We start from the raw sequence: 17,385 nt of genomic DNA on the forward strand, positions 1-17,385 counted from the left end.
AACAAAGTGAATCAGTTATACATATACATATATCCCCACATCTCCTCCCCCTTTCGTCTCCCTCCCACCCTCCCTATCCCACCCCTCTAGGTGGTCACAAAGCACCCAGCTGATCTCCCTGTGCTATGCGACTGCTTCCCACTAGCTATCTATTTTACATTTGGTAGTGTATATATGTCCATGCCACTCTCTCACTTCGTCCCAGCTTACCCTTCCCCCTCCCCATGCCCTCAAGTCCATTCTCTAATAGGTCTGCGTCTTTATTCCCGTCTTGCCCCTAGGTTCTTCATGATCTTTTTTTTTTTTTTTTTTTTAGATTCCATATATATGTGTTAGCATACGGTATTTGTTTTTCTCTTTCTGACTTACTTCACTCTGTATGAGAGACTCTAGGTCCATCCACCTCACTACAAATAACTCAATTTCGTTTCTTTTTATGGCTGAGTAATATTCCATTGTATATATGTGCCACATCTTCTTTATCCATTCATCCGATGATGGACACTTTGGTTGCTTCCATGTCCTGGCTATTGTAAATAGAGCTGCAATGAACATTGTGGTACATGACTCTTTTTGAGTTATGGTTTTCTCAGGGTATATGCCCAGTAGTGGGATTGCTGGGTCATATGGTAGTTCTATTTTTAGTTTTTTAAGGAACCTGCATACTGTTCTCCATAGTGGCTGTATCAATTTACATTCCCACCAACAGTGCAAGAGGGTTCCCTTTTCTCCACACCTTCTCCAGCATTTATTGTTTGTAGACTTTTTGATGATGGCTGTCTTTTGATTAAAACCACTCACCTGGTGTCAGGACTTACTGAAGCTCAGGTTCTTTTGTCTCTTCACAGAAAGAACTCAGTGTGAGGCAAGGCAGCAGGCCAAGAGTGAGTTTATTAGCATAGGACGCTTGTGAGAGATACAAGTGGGCTGGCAAGGGAACACAGCCCTGAGAACAAAGAGGGCTACATTTTTATAATCAAATAAAAAGTGGGGAGGAGAGAAGACCACCTCTTCCTCATTCTTGGGCAGATGTCATGGTGCTATTTAGATCATATATATATTAGCAAAAGGTTGGTAACCTATACTAAAATACGGTCATTTATCGCAGGTTTTGGTATAATGTCCCCTTTCACCTATATTTCTGTCTTGGCCACATGCAGAAATGCTACTCTTCAAGGACTCTTAACTCTCTGAGTTCATGTAACAGGAGTCACATCCCATATCTATTGTCTTGTGTTTTAAATATCAGGGTTTGTGGCTTGAGTGTGTCTGGCACTTGGATGCACCTGGTCTTCTTTCAAGGTAGAGTAGATTGTTGCTAGGTTACTGGATTCTTTTCTTGAGTGGTTATTAGCTTATAACAGTCTCCCAAACTCCCTTAAAATTCCTTTTCTGTCTTAATCCCCTAGTGAGATTTCTAAACTGACTATTTAATTATCCTACTCTATCCCTATCAAGGGTATTGGAAAATGTACCTTTCTTGGGGCCTCTGTAACTTATCCTCAAAGTGGCTTGTGCCCAGAGAAGGTTGGGAGCCCAAAGATGATTTTAAGTTTTGAACAGTCATAGTCGTTTAGTCCCAGGCTGTTTGCTCTTGGCTCTCTCAAAAAGTTAGTCATTTTTAAAAATCTATTTAACTCCAGTTGGTTTCTGCTAATAGCCACATCCACAATTATTTTTGAGACATACCTCTCTCTAAACTTAATGACCAGCTTTCTGGGAGAGCCACCTAACATATTCAGAGATTTTAACTTGTTCTCTTTGTACTCACCTGATGAGGGTGAAACTGCACTCCTTCTCAGATGGGACTCGAACCTAGCCAAAGCTCAGACTGGGACTTGAACCCACGGGCTGGGACTTGAATCCACGATCCCTGACTGCAAGGGGACTCGAACCCACTGTCTTTTTCTTTTTTTTTTTTTTAACATTTTTATTGGAGTATAATTGCTTATATTATAAGCAATTATAGGAAGATAAAATATAGAGATAAAATTGAGAAATGCTATAAATAACAATCCAAGATTGTTATTTATAGCATTTCTCAATTTTATCTCTTCCTAGTAGGAGATGAGAAACAATTGCTTCTTTCAACCCTGCAAGACCAGAAATTTTGGGGTTGTCTCTGTTCCTGGCTTGCAAAACAATCAATTCTTTCCTGAGTTCATCACCTTTTTTTCAAATTGAGTATAATTAACATATAACATTATATCAGTTTCCTATGTATAAGATAATGATTTGAAATTTGTGTATACTGTGAAATGCTCACCACAAGAGGTCTAGTTATCCATCACCACACATAGTTACACATTTTTTGTGTGTGAGGAGAACTTTTAAGATCTATTCTCTTAGCAACTTTCAAATACACAATACAATGTTATTAACTATAGTCACCATGCTGGATATTACATCTGCAGGACTTATTTTATAACTGGAAGTTTGTACCTTTTGACCCCCTTCACCCATTTCACCCACTCCCCAGCCCCCTGCCTCTGGAAACTACCCATCTGTTCTCTGGATCCGTGAATACGGGTTGGTTGGTTGGTTGGTTTGTGGATTACACACGTAAGTGAGATCATACAGTATTTGTCTTTCTCTGTCTGATTTAGTTCACTCTGAGCTCATCTCTTTCTTGTAGATGAGCAACCAATTGCAGCCAGAGCCTGCTGTGTCCCAAACTTTTTACCTAAAGCCACAAACCCATTCAGTGTGTATCTGCCCTCTGAGTTATCACAGGCAACAACTTTACCAAATGTTTTGCTACTGCATAACATGGGTTGTTATCTTTCCAGCCTCCAATAACAGTTTTCTTATTTTCCTGGCCCTGGAATCCATACATCATCTTTTGTTATGGTAGCTTTTCATTTCTATGTACTAATTTCTATATTGTTGACTTAAACCAAGTTATACTAAATCTCTATGGCTACAACGAAGGGCATTTGTTACTCCCATTAGTTTTCCTTTTTCTATCTTCTCCACTTTATCCTCATTCTGGGACCCCAACAGAAGGAACAGCCTCTTTGTAGGACAGAAGGAAAAGGACACAGGCTAGAACCACACAATGGCTCTTAAAGATTTTAATCGATGTGACCTATGTTAGTTCTACTCACATTTCATCGGCCAAGAAAGTGACATGACCAAATCTGATAGAAATGGAGTGAAAAAGTAAATCTTGTCCCTTGTAGCGGAAGAACATAAGTGGAAACGCTACACCTTTTTTCAGCTGTTCTTCCTCAGAAACATGGCTTGGAACGTGCACTTTATCTTGTTAGAGCAAGATACATGCTGGCTTCTTGGAAGATTTAAAACTTTCTAGAGACATATGCATTGTCTGAAGTGTGACACACTCCAAAGTACATGAGGTGTGGAGGGGTGACAGCAGATGGCTGGATGAGTAGGAAACCAAACTAGCAGGTGGCATCTTTTTCTCCAAGATTCTCTACTGAGAGGGTAATCGCATTCCCTGAATTCCCGAGAAGTTCCTGCAAGTTCACAAGTGTGCTTGGAGCTGAGCGTGGCAGGAAACTGCTCATCTGATGTCTTGAAAAGCTGGGACAAATCTCTGTAGGAAGGCTTACGGCTTGCTAGTCATGCCCCAAGCTGAGTTCTCACCCCCAAGTGCCCCAGACCCTCTCACTCCTCTCTTTTTTTTGTAATTTGATTGATTGATTGATTTTTGGCTGCGTTGGGTCTTCGTTGCTGCACGCGGGCTTTCTCTAGTTGCAGCGAGTGGGGTCTACTCTTCGTTGCGGTGCACGGGCTTCTCATTGCGGTGGCTTCTCTTGTTGCGGAGCACGGGCTCTAGGCGTGTGGGCTTCAGTTGTTGTGGCACACTGGCTCAGTAGTTGTGGGTCGCGGGCTTAGTAGTTGTGGCTCACGGGCTGTAGAGCATAGGCTCAGTAGTTGTGGCGCATGGGCTTAGTTGCTCCGCGGCACGTGGGATCTTCCCGGACCAGGGCTCGAACCCAAGTCCCCTGCACTGGCAGGCGGATTCTTAACCACTGCGCCACCAGGGAAGCCCCCCTCACTCCTCTTTATCTCCACAGTTCGACATGCAGAGGATAACTCTGGAAGAGCTGAAGCACATCCTCTATCACGCCTTCCGGGACCACTTAACGATGAAGGACATTGAGAACATCATCATCAACGAGGAAGAGAGCCTGAATGAGACCTCGGGGAACTGCCAGACGGAGTTTGAGGGCGGTAGGTACCTCTGCTTCTGCTCTCTGCCTGATCTGGGATAGGCCAGCCCTTCCACATCCTCTGTATGAAAAATGTGTTTACAGTCTCTTGGGCCGAAGTGGCCTTGGACGGAAGCCACAAATCCAGGACCGAGGTTAAAAGATCCTTTTTGCCAAGATGTAGTAGGTTTCTTTTTTTTCTATTTTTTCCCCCCAACTCTGCATTTTTGCAAGACCTGTATTGACCCTTCCTTCCTCCGGTGACCCTGGGGTCTGTGACTTGATGAGTGGCTTTGTGGTGTGGGCCTTTATGTAGTGGGGGCTGCATGGGGTGATGTAAGGAGCCTGTTTGAGCTGTCCGCAAACCCGGATCAAGTCCAGTGGCTAATTGTGTGACCTTGGGCAAGGCGTGTATCTTCTCTGAATGAGTTTCCTCACCTATAAACATCAGGATAACTACACCTACTTCACAGGATCCTTAGGAATGAATTACCTCTATTCTATGCTCTCTGAATACACTGGCCAACAAAAGCCCTGCTCATGAAAAAACTCTCATGAACTTCACCAAGAAAATAAGGTTCTCCTGGGGCCAAAAAAGAGCCCCATGAGAGGTCATTTTTCTTGGACTCACGAAAGAAAGCTTAAAAAAAAGGCTACCTTATTCCCTAATCAGTAGAGAGTTCCAGGGAAGTTAAATAATCAAATCCCTCTTTCCAACTTTGAAAATCAGAGCTGCTTTAACAGCTCTGATGTACAGAAGTTTTTTTAATTACCTTAAAACAGCATAGCAGGCTACGGACAATTTTTAACTTATTTAAGGTTGAGACTTTTTTAAAAGGTCTACTATTTTTTTCGGTTCTTTTTTTCTGAACATTACAACAAGCCAATGTGTACAGATGGTAAGCTGTCACATAGACACCAGAATGGAATTTGGTTCTTTGGTTTTGGAGCTGCTGTGTTAGAACCAGCCGAGGCCCACGACAGGCAGACAACACGGGGCTGAGCTTGTCTAGGTGGACACAGTGGTACATCCAGACCTGGGCGCCCGTGGGCCCTGTGAGGGCTGAACTGCTACAGGAAACGGGAGGTGGCTTATACCCCGAGGTGACAAAATTAACTCACATCAGGGAAATAGGGAGTGGTGGGATTGGGGTAAACTTGACAGCAATGCCTCCTTGTAAAGGCGTTCACAGTGAAAATTTTCAAAAGTGCTGTGTACAGCAAACAAAACCCAGCTGTGGTCCAGAAGGTGCCTTGGTTGCCCTGCTTGGGACTTGGACCATAGCATCAATGTCTGCGTTTGGAATTGGAGCCACACGGACCACACAAGGGCGGGAAGGTCACAGCCAATGCCGTCTACAGCCGGGCAGGCAGGGGAATTGGGAGGACGAAGACGGGTGAAGAGGGCAGGGATTGGATTAAAATTTGGGAAAACAGCAGGCCTGGCTTCTCCGTTCCATCTTGATTTTAGCTGACAGACTCAGTGCTCAAACAGTAGAAGTATTTGGGGGCTCTCGTCACCCTGCTGTCAGACACACTCTTGAAATGAGTAGGAAGAGTATTTCTGAGCACTGCATTTTCCACAAGGACCTATGTTCATGGATTGGTGCTTTATTCAGAGAAATGTCACAAGTCTTAGTAATTTCAGAAAGGTCAGACTGCCCTGGGAAATAGTCTGAACTCCAAGCACTGTCTTTTTATTACTCCAAAGCTCATCTATTAATAAAATAAATAGCTGACTTAGGGGTTTCCAAATAGAAGTCTTCCTGGGTCTGCTTTAATGATTAGTACATATAACATTAGCAACACTTACCGTTTGGGGGTGATTGATAAGGGCCAGGCACTATGCTTTAAAATTCATGATCTTATTTAATAAAAGGAATATTATTTGTAGTTCACACCTTGATTTCTTGAATGACCTCTGTGATCTTGATTACATAATCCCTTTTACATATTTTCATGTCAGAGAGGGCTTTTAAAATACGTCAGCGCTTTTTGGCCCCAAACACAACCTCACTGTGTTTGCGTTTAGGTGTAAGATTTTTCCCATCTCGGATATGACCAAAGTCACCAGTGCATGTATTTTAATGCCCACAGCTCTCTCCAGATTCAGGAAAGGGGCTCCCTGATTTTACTCAGGGCAAAGGAGTCTGGGAAGAGATGGACGCACAGACACAGAATTCACCCTGGTGCCCTAGGACTGAGAGAGTCCATTTGAGACCTTGTGGTGACCTTGGCCTTCTCCCTTCCATCTTTCCCCCATGCCTGCTGCCCACAAACAGGGACCTGCTGGCAGTTTGAGCCTCTCCCTGCTTCTACCGAAGTCTGATGGCGTAGTTGCATGGCTTGTGCTTCCTAAATCTTCTCGGCCTCCAGCTGTTTGGGCCGCCCCATCGCCCCAGCGATCAACTCCTTTCTGTCTGCTCTCGCCCTTGACCCAGGCTGCCCCCTCACCTGTCCAGCCACTTCAACCAGGGCCTCTCTGACATTTCAGAATCCCCCTCCCACCTGTCAGCTGGCACCATCCCACATCTTGGTAAATCCAGCATCTAACTCTGTAGGGACAAGGTGATTGCCTTTCTTAATTTCAATGATGGAACTTTTTTTTCTTTTTTTTGGCCGCGCACCACGAGGCATGCGGGATCTTAGTTCTCCGACCAGGGATCCAACCCACCCCCCCTGCAGTGGAAGTGCGGAGCCTTAACCATTGGACCACCAGGGAAGTCCCAGCAATGGAACTCTTATCTCTCCAAATTTTATCTTCTCTGCAACCCCAAATGACCGATGCAGGGACGGGAGCTGGAATATTTCCCCCAGGCCCCAGAACCCCCCTCAGACCACCTCCACTCTTTCTGCTTCCCACTCAGGAAGCTCTCTCCTGCTCTTCTGAGAGCTTTGCAGCAGCAAATATGTTCCCATGCTGATTAGCTCGCCCGTAAAGCTGGGTGATCCATGGCGCTTGGAAATTCTGCTCTATTTAGTGTCAGAGGAAGGAATCAAGAGGAAGGTGTCAGAGGAAGGAATCAAGGAAGGAATCAAGGTATAAGGACCTATTACACCTAAAGATGTAAGAAGTCTTTGCCTTAAAAAAGTGAAAGGGCACATCGGTCTCTGAGCAAAGAAGGAGGAGATAGTCAGTGAAACAGGCATTTTGTAGCAGAGTCAGAATTTGAAGAAGCCCACGTCGGATGTCTTTGAGTTCAGCAAAGCTGGAGCTTCTGGAGTGAGGAAAAGGTTTGAAAATGCTGCAGTGTGTGTCCGTTAGAAATTAATAGGAGGGCTTCCAAAGGCCATCTGCATCATTTTATGTCAACGATTGTATTTTTCACTTTTATAAATCTTGGGTCTGATACTTTCACAAAGGTGTTCGGATTCTGTCCATTAAGTCAGGAAGTATTGATTATTCCTTCCACATGAATGGAAGAATAAAGAACGGAGAAATAGGCCAGGGGTCCAAAGGGTGTGGTACCCCTGATGGGAGAGGTTTGAGGGGGTTTTTGTCCTCTTTTTAGTTTTCATTTTGCCTTGATTTTGTTTTATCTATTGGATTTTTAGGTCAATACAAACAACTCGCACACACACACATACACAGAGCCCCTCACACAGTCTGATCTGCCTAATCTTTATGGTACGTAGGGCTCTGTGATCATAGGTAAGCATTACTTTTTCCATCTTCTCCCAAGGAAAGGACAAGAGGAAATAGGATGAAATTCCAAGTTACATGTAAGGAAAGTTTTCCTGACTTCTTCAGGAAGTCCTGAATTGGGGTGTCACACCATGGATAGAACCCAATTTCCTAGAGCACCAAAAGAAGTCACCTGCAGAAGCCCCTGGGAAGGCAGAGAAGAGACTAGAATCTAGAAGAATCTAATGCAAGGATTCTGAAGTGGACTTTTCCTTCATTCACACCTGGTTTCCAAGTGGAAAATCATCAACTTGAGTCAGACACTTGACCAGGTGTCACCCATGTGCTGGGTGCTTTGGGCAAGAGGTCACTTAACCCCACTCAATTCAGGGGCTCTCTGGTATTACCCACTGGTGGGCAGCCTATGTGTCCCCAATCCAATGAGAATATTTCACTAAAAGTTGGACTTCCAGACCCTTCCAATCCCTCAGACATTTTTTTTAAGTCCTTTACTAAGATAGATTATACTTGATGTACTAATGTCTTATCAAACGGGTCAGATACAAGATTACGTGACTACCCACAGTGCCCAATCACCATCCATGCTAAATAAGAGAGGTTTAAGCTGGTTTGCTTTGGTTGGACCACTTGTAATCACCAGCTGTTTTGATTTTGGAGAACATAAGCTCAGTGACACTGAGAGACGAATTTCACATTTTATTATTTGGTTCCAGTCGCTGACATCTATGGAATTAAGTGATCTTGTGATTGAATCATCTATTTGCCTGTCACCAGATCCTTATTAAGTGTTCTTATGATAAATTATGTTATATACTAAGTCCAGGAGGAAAGGGATGAGGGAAAGCTGTCTGGCGTGCTTGCCAAGTGCTGGTCATTTGTTAACACATTGGACTGACCTGTCGGCACGGCCTGAGGGCTTGTGGTTCCTGTGGGACAGATGAGGAAACTGAGGCTCAGCAAGATGGAGTCATTTGTCCGAAGTCAAACTGCGAGTAAGGCTTCAAATCTAGGTCCACCCGGCCAAACCCCACCCTGGCTCCCCTTTAGTGGCCCTGGGTTATTTCCCCGAGCTTAGGCGTTTCAAAGACTCTTTACAGGACGACTCTTCATCATCCTCACTCCTTTTCCATTTCGTCGCCAGTGAAATCACATTATATTTGGAAGTCAAGTAGACGTGCAGCAAGATCTGTGTGTGAGCCCTTTCAAGATGCGTCCCCCAAGTGTTGTCCCTAAATGGAATACCAGCTGTCAGGGTTTTGTAGGCATTCTGACAACACGCACGGGAGAGGGAAATCAAGCAAAAATCATCAACTGGGGAATAAATAGTTTCTGTGAAAGACACAGCAAAGCTGCTCTGTACCATTCAGTATGATGGACAAGAGAAACAAATGTCAGAGGGGTGACCCAGGCCAGGTACTAGCCCCCAAAGCATCCCTGTGCAGTCATGTGGGTTCTGTTCCCTGCCCTGTGTAGACTAGCTGTGTGACCCTGGGGAACTTATTTTAAAACTCTCTGAGCCTTATTTTTTTCATTTGTCCGATGATGCAAAGATTGGACAACGGTGGTCATATCTAGATTCAAACATTTCTGGGCACCTTGGAAGGTGAGAAAGAATTTTCCAGCCATGTCCCAGGGCTCCAGCTCAAGCCAGCCCTGCTGAAGTCGCAATGTTTCTGTCGGGATGTCAAATGCACACCTGGATTGGGAGACCTGGCGCATCACCTGGCTGTACACCTTGGGCATTTCATGCCCATCCAACTGAAAAGGGCATGATGTGTCATCCACACCATCTGCTCCCAGCTCACCAGGTGCCGTGACTTTCCTGAAATAAAACCTGTTCTCCTGGGGTAGATGTAGGAGGTTACGGCGTAGGTGAGGTCCATGGCAGGTGGTGAGACAGGAGACAGTTTGAAAGAAAGGTGGGGCTTCGGACAAAAAAGGATTTTTCTTCTTCTAGTTGGGGACCTATCAAAGCAAACCTGTAGGAAAGTTTTCTGGAGCCATGAGTGAGGAGTGAAGAGATTCTGAAATACAAGATAGAGACCTGGAGAGCTATAGGCATGATAGCTAAGAACTCCAGCTCTGCGCTCTGGACTGGGCTGGCTTAAAATCCTGCCTCACCATGTATAGGTCACTTGAGTAAGGCACTTAAATAAATATTAAGAGCCTAAGGTTTTTTCATCTGTGAAATGGGAATCTTATCATGACCTACCTCATATGGTTGTTATGAGGATTAAATGGGATAACACGTGAGAAGATTTAGTACAATGCTTAACACATTAGTAAGCAATCATAACAAACAAAAAAAACAAAACTGGCCGGTCCCTGGTCCCAGTTCTCTTCTTAATGTTACTTTTTACCTGGAGACATTGCAGAGTATGTACTGCTGGAATGCCACATCTTTGAAAGATGGTGCAGGGACCAAATTTACAGGGTTTGAACCATCCTCTTGACACATTTCATCCCTAAAGTTAAGTCCTTGCCAACGTTGGAGTTCCCAAGAGTATTGGTCAAGACCCTTTTGGCTTCAAGTAACAGAAACTCAACCCACACCCCATTAAACTAAAAAGCACTGGCTCAAATAATAGGGGAAGCCAAAGGGATGAGCTTTGGTTGACTTGGACCCAAAGAGCTCAAGCAACATTCTCTCCCTGTCCCTGCCTTGCTCTCATTCTCTCTGTCCTTTCCTCTCTGTTGGCATCATTCTTGGGCAGGCCCTCTCTCCCCAAAGTCAACAGGATTCTCTCTCTCGAGATTCAGCTCCATTCCAAGAAGGGGGCTCCAATCAAATCTGCTTGGCCCATGTGCCTACCTCTGGACAAGCCAAGAGCTTAGGGTACTCTACTGGCCAATCTGGTTTGTTACTAGGGGAAAGGTGAGGCCCTGGATTGAGAGTTCCACCAGGTGGAGAGGCACTGATCCCCAAACCAAAAGATGAATTTTGTTACACGAAGGGGAAGGATGGCTGGAAAGGCCAAAATAACACCTGGCCACACCATGCCAGGGAGCCTTGCAGGACCCTCAAAGCCAGACACAGCTGTCTGACATCCGGAAACCCAAGATGATTTTGTGGTGACGAAGGGCCAGCTCATACCCACACAAGTACAGGTGGCCTGTCTTCCTCCTACAAAAGCATCACCTGTTCCCTTAGACACCACATCCTCCACCTCTAACTTCAGGTCTTACATGGGTACCTGGACGCTCTGTTATCACTGATGAAAAATCTCTTTCACAAACTCTTAACTCCACTTTAGGCTATGGAACTATCCAATTTCCTAAATCATAAAGTGTCAGACCTGGAAGGATCACAGAACTCTAGTAGCTCCCAGACCTGGTAGATCTGGCTAATTGTTAGAATCACCTGAGCTGGGTTTTATATTGTTTTACCATTTCCTGAGCCCCAAACTCCCTGCCAGGAATATCACTTACATACATCTGCGTTAGGGCAATTAGTCAGAATTGTTATGATTCTGATTTACCTTATTTGGGAGCCAGTGTCTCTGAAGGTTGAAGCCAGAAGGATTATAAACCCATTCTACATAGGGTCACCCAGCTGGTCAGTGGCAAAATCCGTGTAGACTCCTGTCTCCGGGAAAAAATTCCAGAGCCACTGCCGGGCATTTGCCGAGCAGAGCCATGTGAATCTCTGTCAAAATAAGAAGGGGAAGGAGCAGTCTGTCACTAGAGCTTACAAACCCAGGTCCTGTCACAGCAGCCAGGAGTCTGCTGGTGCACGGACTCGCTAATGAGCTTTTAAGAAAACAGGAAACCTCACTTCTGTGTCCTCCTGTGTCAACCTCCCCTAACTCACATTTCATCCCCATGTACTTTCTGGACTCCTACTGTGACAAGTACTATGTAGAAAGATATCAACATCTATTGGGAAGAAAAACATAGAAAAGATCACCAATAGCATGATGTATTCTTGCCATTTTCAGCATTCAGTAAGATCCAAAAAGGAATAGGTTCCTGGACAAGTTAAACATAGAGTTACCATATGACCCAGCAATGTGGCTCCTACATTTGTACCCAAGGGAACTGAAAACAAGTCCACACAAACACTTGTACATGAACGTTCATAGCAGCATTATTTATAATAGCCAAAAAAATAGAAACAACCCAAATGTCCATCAGTTGGTGAATGGATAAACAGAACGTGGTACATCCATTCAATGGAATATTATTCAGCCACAGAAAGGAATGAAGTACCCACACATGCTACAGCATGGATGAACCTGGGCAAGATTATGTTAAGTGAAAGAAGCCAGACACAAAAGGTCACATAGTGTATGATGCCATGTATATGAAATGCCCAGAATAAGCAAATCCATAGAGACAGAAAGTAGATTGATGATTACTAGGGGCTGGGGAGGGAGGGGGATGAGGAGTGACTTATAATGTGTATGGGGTTTCTCTTTAGGGTGATGAGAACTTTCTAGAATTAGGTGGTGGTGATGGTTACACAACCCTTGGGAATGTACTAAATACCACTGAATTGTACACCCTAAAAGGGTGAATTTTATGGTATGTGATTCTATCTCAGTTGAAAGTAAATAAATATTAAGAGCTAGGTTTTTAAAAAAATTAAAATATCAGGCCCTTTGAGAGCATGATAGATGTTCAGGAGAAGCCTCATAGGAAAGTCAAGTTTAGGTTAGGCCTGGAAGAAATGAGAGGGAAGGTAAGTGGGCACCCTTAGCAGAGGGAAAGGTAGGAACAGTGCTGCAGAGTCTTAGGTAGAGAGCAGAGCTGCTTGGCTGAGACAGAGGTTGCTGGCGGAGGAGAGGAGCGGTGGTTTAGGGACAGAGGGGCAAAGGGGATAGGAGGTGATCTGTGGTCCTGCCTACCTGCTGAGCTTAGGAGCTGGATAGAACTGCTTCCCCCAGCAAGGGGGGGCCTTCAGGGAGATTGCAGGGCGTGGTGACGCATACCAAGCACTGCTCCAGGAAGGCGAGTCTGGCTGCAGTTCAGGATGAATAATTGAGGGAAGGGACCAAAGCAAAGTTTTAGGAGCATCTGCTGTAGTCTCAGCCCGGGGCTAGAGGCTGCAGGAAACAGGAGAAAAGCCAGCAGATCTTTTCTCCAGCCCTCAGGGGACACAGGAAGGAAACCTTGCATTTCTCTAGCAAGTCACAGTTGCACATAGCTTTTGATTTTTTATGAGCCCGTTGATCTCTGAAATAATTTTTGAAATTAACAGAACAATTATCCTTAGCTCCTTTTACAGAGAGAGAAGCTGAGGCTCAGAGAAATTCAGCCTCTTGCCCAGGGCTCTTCCTAAGTGGCAGTGAGGAGAAGAAGCCATATCTCCACCTCACAGTTCATCCTGGGCTGACCTGTCATCTTGTTGGGGAAACCAAGTGTAGACACTGAGAATGAATAAATACACAAAAATATAGTGCCATGTAAATATATGATAGCCAAAGACAGGCATTAAATTATTATCAACAAACACATTAATTAGTGCTGGGTTATACTGTCGACCACACCAAGTGTTTGAAGTACATTTCTTTTGGATCTTCCTCTGGCTGTACTTTCTATTGCTAAACAAAAGATCAGGAGAGAGTTTGTGTAGAACTTTTGAACCTGGATATTAGAATCAGACCTGGGTTCAAATCCCACCTTCACTATTTTCCAAAAGACCTTGGACTCTACTTCTTGGAGCTTCAGAGCCGTCACCTACCAAATGAAGGTCACACACCCAATTCACAAAGGACTATCCCTATTAATTCTGCAAGGACGTCTATAAAGCACATAATGCGTACTTTGCCCACTGAGGTGGGTGCTCAGTAAGTAAAGGGGAATTTTTTCAAGGTTCCCATATAGGAATTAGCATTCACTGGGCACAGACAACATTCAAGTACCTTCCTATGTTCTTAATCCTCACCACAAGGTGGGTCTTATTTACCCCCATTTTATAGATGGGGACATTGAGGCCCAGGGAGCTTGGCTTGCCCAAGCTCACACAGCTACAATGTGGGATAATATGATTGTGATTCACATTGGGGTCTGGCTTCTTCACTCTGCCACACAACTTACATCAGAACTGGATGTGAAAGAATTCTCATCCTGGGACTTCCCTGGTGGCATAGTGGTTAAGAATCCGCCTGCCAGTGCAGGGGACACAGGTTCGAGCCCTGGTCCAGGAAGATCCCACATGCCGTGGAGCAACTAAGCCCGTGCGCCACAACTACTGAGCCTGCGCCCTAGAGCCTGCGTGCCACAACTACTGAGCCCACCTGCCACAACTACTGAGCCCACGTGCCTAGAGCCCATGCTCTGCAACAAGAGAAGCCACCGCAATGAGAAGCCCGCGCACCACAATGAAGAGTAGCCCCCCTCCCCCGCTCGTCGCAACTAAAGAAAGCCCGTGCGCAGCAATGAAGACACAACGCAGCCAAACATAAATAAATAAATAAATAAATAAATAAATAAATAAATAAAGTCTCATCCTTGCACAGAATCTGAATTAAAGACTCCGATCTCCAATGATGGTGGGTTTCAGAACTACCCAGGAGAGAGCTGGAAGCTCCACTCCGCTTACAGGACTCACGGCTGGATCCAGCCTGGCATGACCTCACGTACAAACTATTAGGTCCCCAGGCCTCTCCTCCTTCCTTATCTCTCCCCTCCTACTGCTTTGAAGGATTTTTAGATCAAAGGTGCAGCCACTCTCCTGGGGGATAATCCTGTTGCCTGTAACCTTGTTTTCTGAGTGTCCTTCACAAAGAAGAGCTTCAGCAAAAAATTTCTCCCTCAGCCCAATCACACAATTTTTCTTTTCCTTAAGCCTTCGCCAGCCCTCAAGATAGGAAGGTAGATGTCTGCCTTCAGAAGCATTTTTATACTGAGGAGCTGCCCGGAATAAATTAGCTAGTCCTCAGAAAGTGTTAGATACGCCGCTTCCACATCCTCATCTTATTTTCTGCTTTGGGTCCTTTCCTTCCCAAACACCACCTCCCTTTTCCTTCCTGAGGGCTGATATAACTTTTTACATTTGCCCACTTCTGGGGGCAGGCACATCTCCGCACCAAGGAAATTTTCTTCCTCCAGGTGAGAACTTATAAGATTCTGAGACCCAGACAGGATGAGCAAGGAGTAGAGAACTGAGCCAAAAATACTTTCAATCAATCCCCGAGGGAAGCAGAGGCCCAGTGGACCCAGAAGGATTAAAGATATCAAGACAAGGCCTAAGAGACTAAGGCAGAAATAACCGACAGGTACTGGGGAGGGAGCCGGGAGCTGTGCCGGGGGCATTGGGCCTCTGTGAAGTGTGGCTTGCTGGAGAAACTTTCCGATGGATGTAATTTGTAGAGGCCCCCCTGAGCCTTGTCTCAGGGGAAGCTCCTCTGCCTTTGGAAGCATCACCCGCTTCCTGCTTCTTCCCTGCTATTTCTAGGGCATTAGAGGAGCCACTGAGTGTCAGTCAAGGGGGAGAGGGACATGAACTTGAACATTTTTTTTAGGTTTTTTTAAAGGCATGTGGACCCTACCTTGACCTTTTACTTTTGCCAGTCTTCTTTCCAGCAGAGAGTAATTTTAAGGGAAATTACACTTCTTTTCTTTCTTTTTTCCACTCAATTTGGCCTAAAGAAAAACCACTTTCCCTCAGCTGGTGGTTGTTTGCAAAGGTACAGTAGAATGTCTAGCAGAAGGACCCCTTTGCAAAATGGAAGGTAATCTGAAAATGTTCTTCAGTCCTGGCATTGGGTTTCTGCAGTACCCCCACCCCGATGTCCCTAACACACACCTACACACACACACACAGCCCTCCTGCCCCCAGCAACTCAAACTCTATCAGATTCTTGGGCCCTACCCAGATGTACTGAACCAAAAAGCCTGGGGCTGGGGCCCGGAGATCCCCTAATCACCTGCAGAGCTTATTAAAAATACACATTCCTGGCCTCCACCCCCAGAGATTTGGATTCAGTCATTCTGTGATGGGGTGGGAGAATTCGCACTGATATCAAACTCCCAGATGGTGCCGAGGCAGCTGGTCCAGCGAGTAGCCCTGGTGTAGGTCGCCTCCCGCCAGCCTCCCAGGAAGGGATTTCTTCCACAAGCTAAGTGGTAAACTGTGTAAAGCTTACTGCGGGACCAGGACGGACAGGGAAGGAGGTGTAGACAAAAAGAGGAAAGAGAAGGAAAAGAAATTCTGGCGTGGGAAGCAATGCCTGGAGGAGAGAGCCGTTCTTTCATCAAAGCTTTTCCTTTCTTGTTATCTCCATTTCCCTATTTCTGGCCCATATTCGTAACCCACTAGTTAACGCCTTCTGATCGAGACCAACTAATGGTTTCTCGTGGGCCTTATAAAAATGGTGACTCAAGACCTGGCCTAACAAAAAGATTAAGACCGCGCCACCCCAGGACCCAAGGTCAGACCCTTGGGGCCGCAGGATCTGGGGGCAGGGACACCCTGCCTCCGAAAAGCCTGAGAGGATTCTGCACCTCCTTGCTTCACGCGGGTCCTATCCACAGCTCACGTGGTCTCCACAACCCAGATTTCAGTAGGCACCACGATCACCTAGTTAAATCGGAAGATCACTGGCCGGAGTCCCCCATTCAACAGATCGGCGGGGAGCAGGGGCTGGCCTGAGAATCTGCCTTTTTAATAAGTTCTTGGTGCTGTGATGTAGCTTACCCAGGGACCCCGCTCTCGAACCACTGCTGGGCGTATCTGCCATAATGCCAGAAGTCCCTTAGAGTCATTTCAACTGGCAGCCACCCAAGAACAGCCCTGGGAAAGGTAAGTGGCTTCCAGCCCGTCCTGTAGGGATGCATCCGAACCTCGCTCTGTCTGTAACAGCTGCCTCAAACATGGGAGGCAGGCTTTCTGCAGCAACAACATGGCCAGGCCTGGATGATGCCTTTGGTGAGACTCACGCTGAAAACGTGATGTATTTCCTCGCTCCGAAATCGCTGTAGCGCTATTGCACCTGGAAGCCTAGACCTCACTCTGAACATCACATCTGGCATGATTTTTGAAGTTTGGCCACTTCATACCATTTGCCAGGAGCAGGGATGCCCAGTCTCTTCCGAGAGCTGTCCTAGAGATGCTTTACTTGATGTGACCGGTCTTCTTCCTGTGGACCGGTCCCTGGGCTTGTTGAGGAAGAAGTGCAGTCTGTCTCACTGTGTCATTTCTCTCTTCCCTCCCTGCCTTCCCTCCATGCCTCCTTGCCCTCTGCCCCACCCCCCGCCCCAGTGCATTCCCAGAAGCAGAACAGACAGACCTGCGTCCGGAAGAGCCTCATCTGCGCCTTCGCCATGGCCTTCATCATAAGCGTCATGCTGATCGCGGCCAACCAGATCCTCCGGAGCGGCATGGAGTAGCGGCCTCCCCAGCACCTGCGTTCCTGGCTCACGCGCATGTGCTTGCCCCGCGGGCAGACTCTTCCTCCACAAAAAAAGCAGATACGGACGGTGCAGACGCGGCACAGTCCGGCGAAGAACCCAAGGTTGCAGTGCAACCCGTGTCGTTGCAAACCCACTTCATCCCCTTGGCAGGTACACAAAAGGGCTGTCTTCAATGCTTTAATGGTCTTGTTTCCTAATGCAATA

General features: G+C 46.0%; 1 protein-coding gene across 1 annotated transcript in view; it reads left to right on the top strand.

Moving 5' to 3' along the window:
• Window positions 1–17,157, top strand: part of CALN1 (calneuron 1) — a 425,598-nt gene extending 408,441 nt beyond the window's left edge. Inside the window, exons 5-6 of the mRNA XM_068524832.1 lie at window positions 4,044–4,200; window positions 17,030–17,157. Of these exons, the coding sequence (XP_068380933.1) occupies window positions 4,044–4,200; window positions 17,030–17,157 (285 nt within the window). The remainder of the gene's footprint in view (window positions 1–4,043; window positions 4,201–17,029) is intronic.
• Window positions 17,158–17,385: the final 228 nt, after the last annotated feature.

This window comes from Eschrichtius robustus, chromosome 16 (assembly GCF_028021215.1).
Source record: "Eschrichtius robustus isolate mEscRob2 chromosome 16, mEscRob2.pri, whole genome shotgun sequence".
In the NCBI taxonomy this organism is placed as follows: domain Eukaryota; kingdom Metazoa; phylum Chordata; class Mammalia; order Artiodactyla; family Eschrichtiidae; genus Eschrichtius; species Eschrichtius robustus.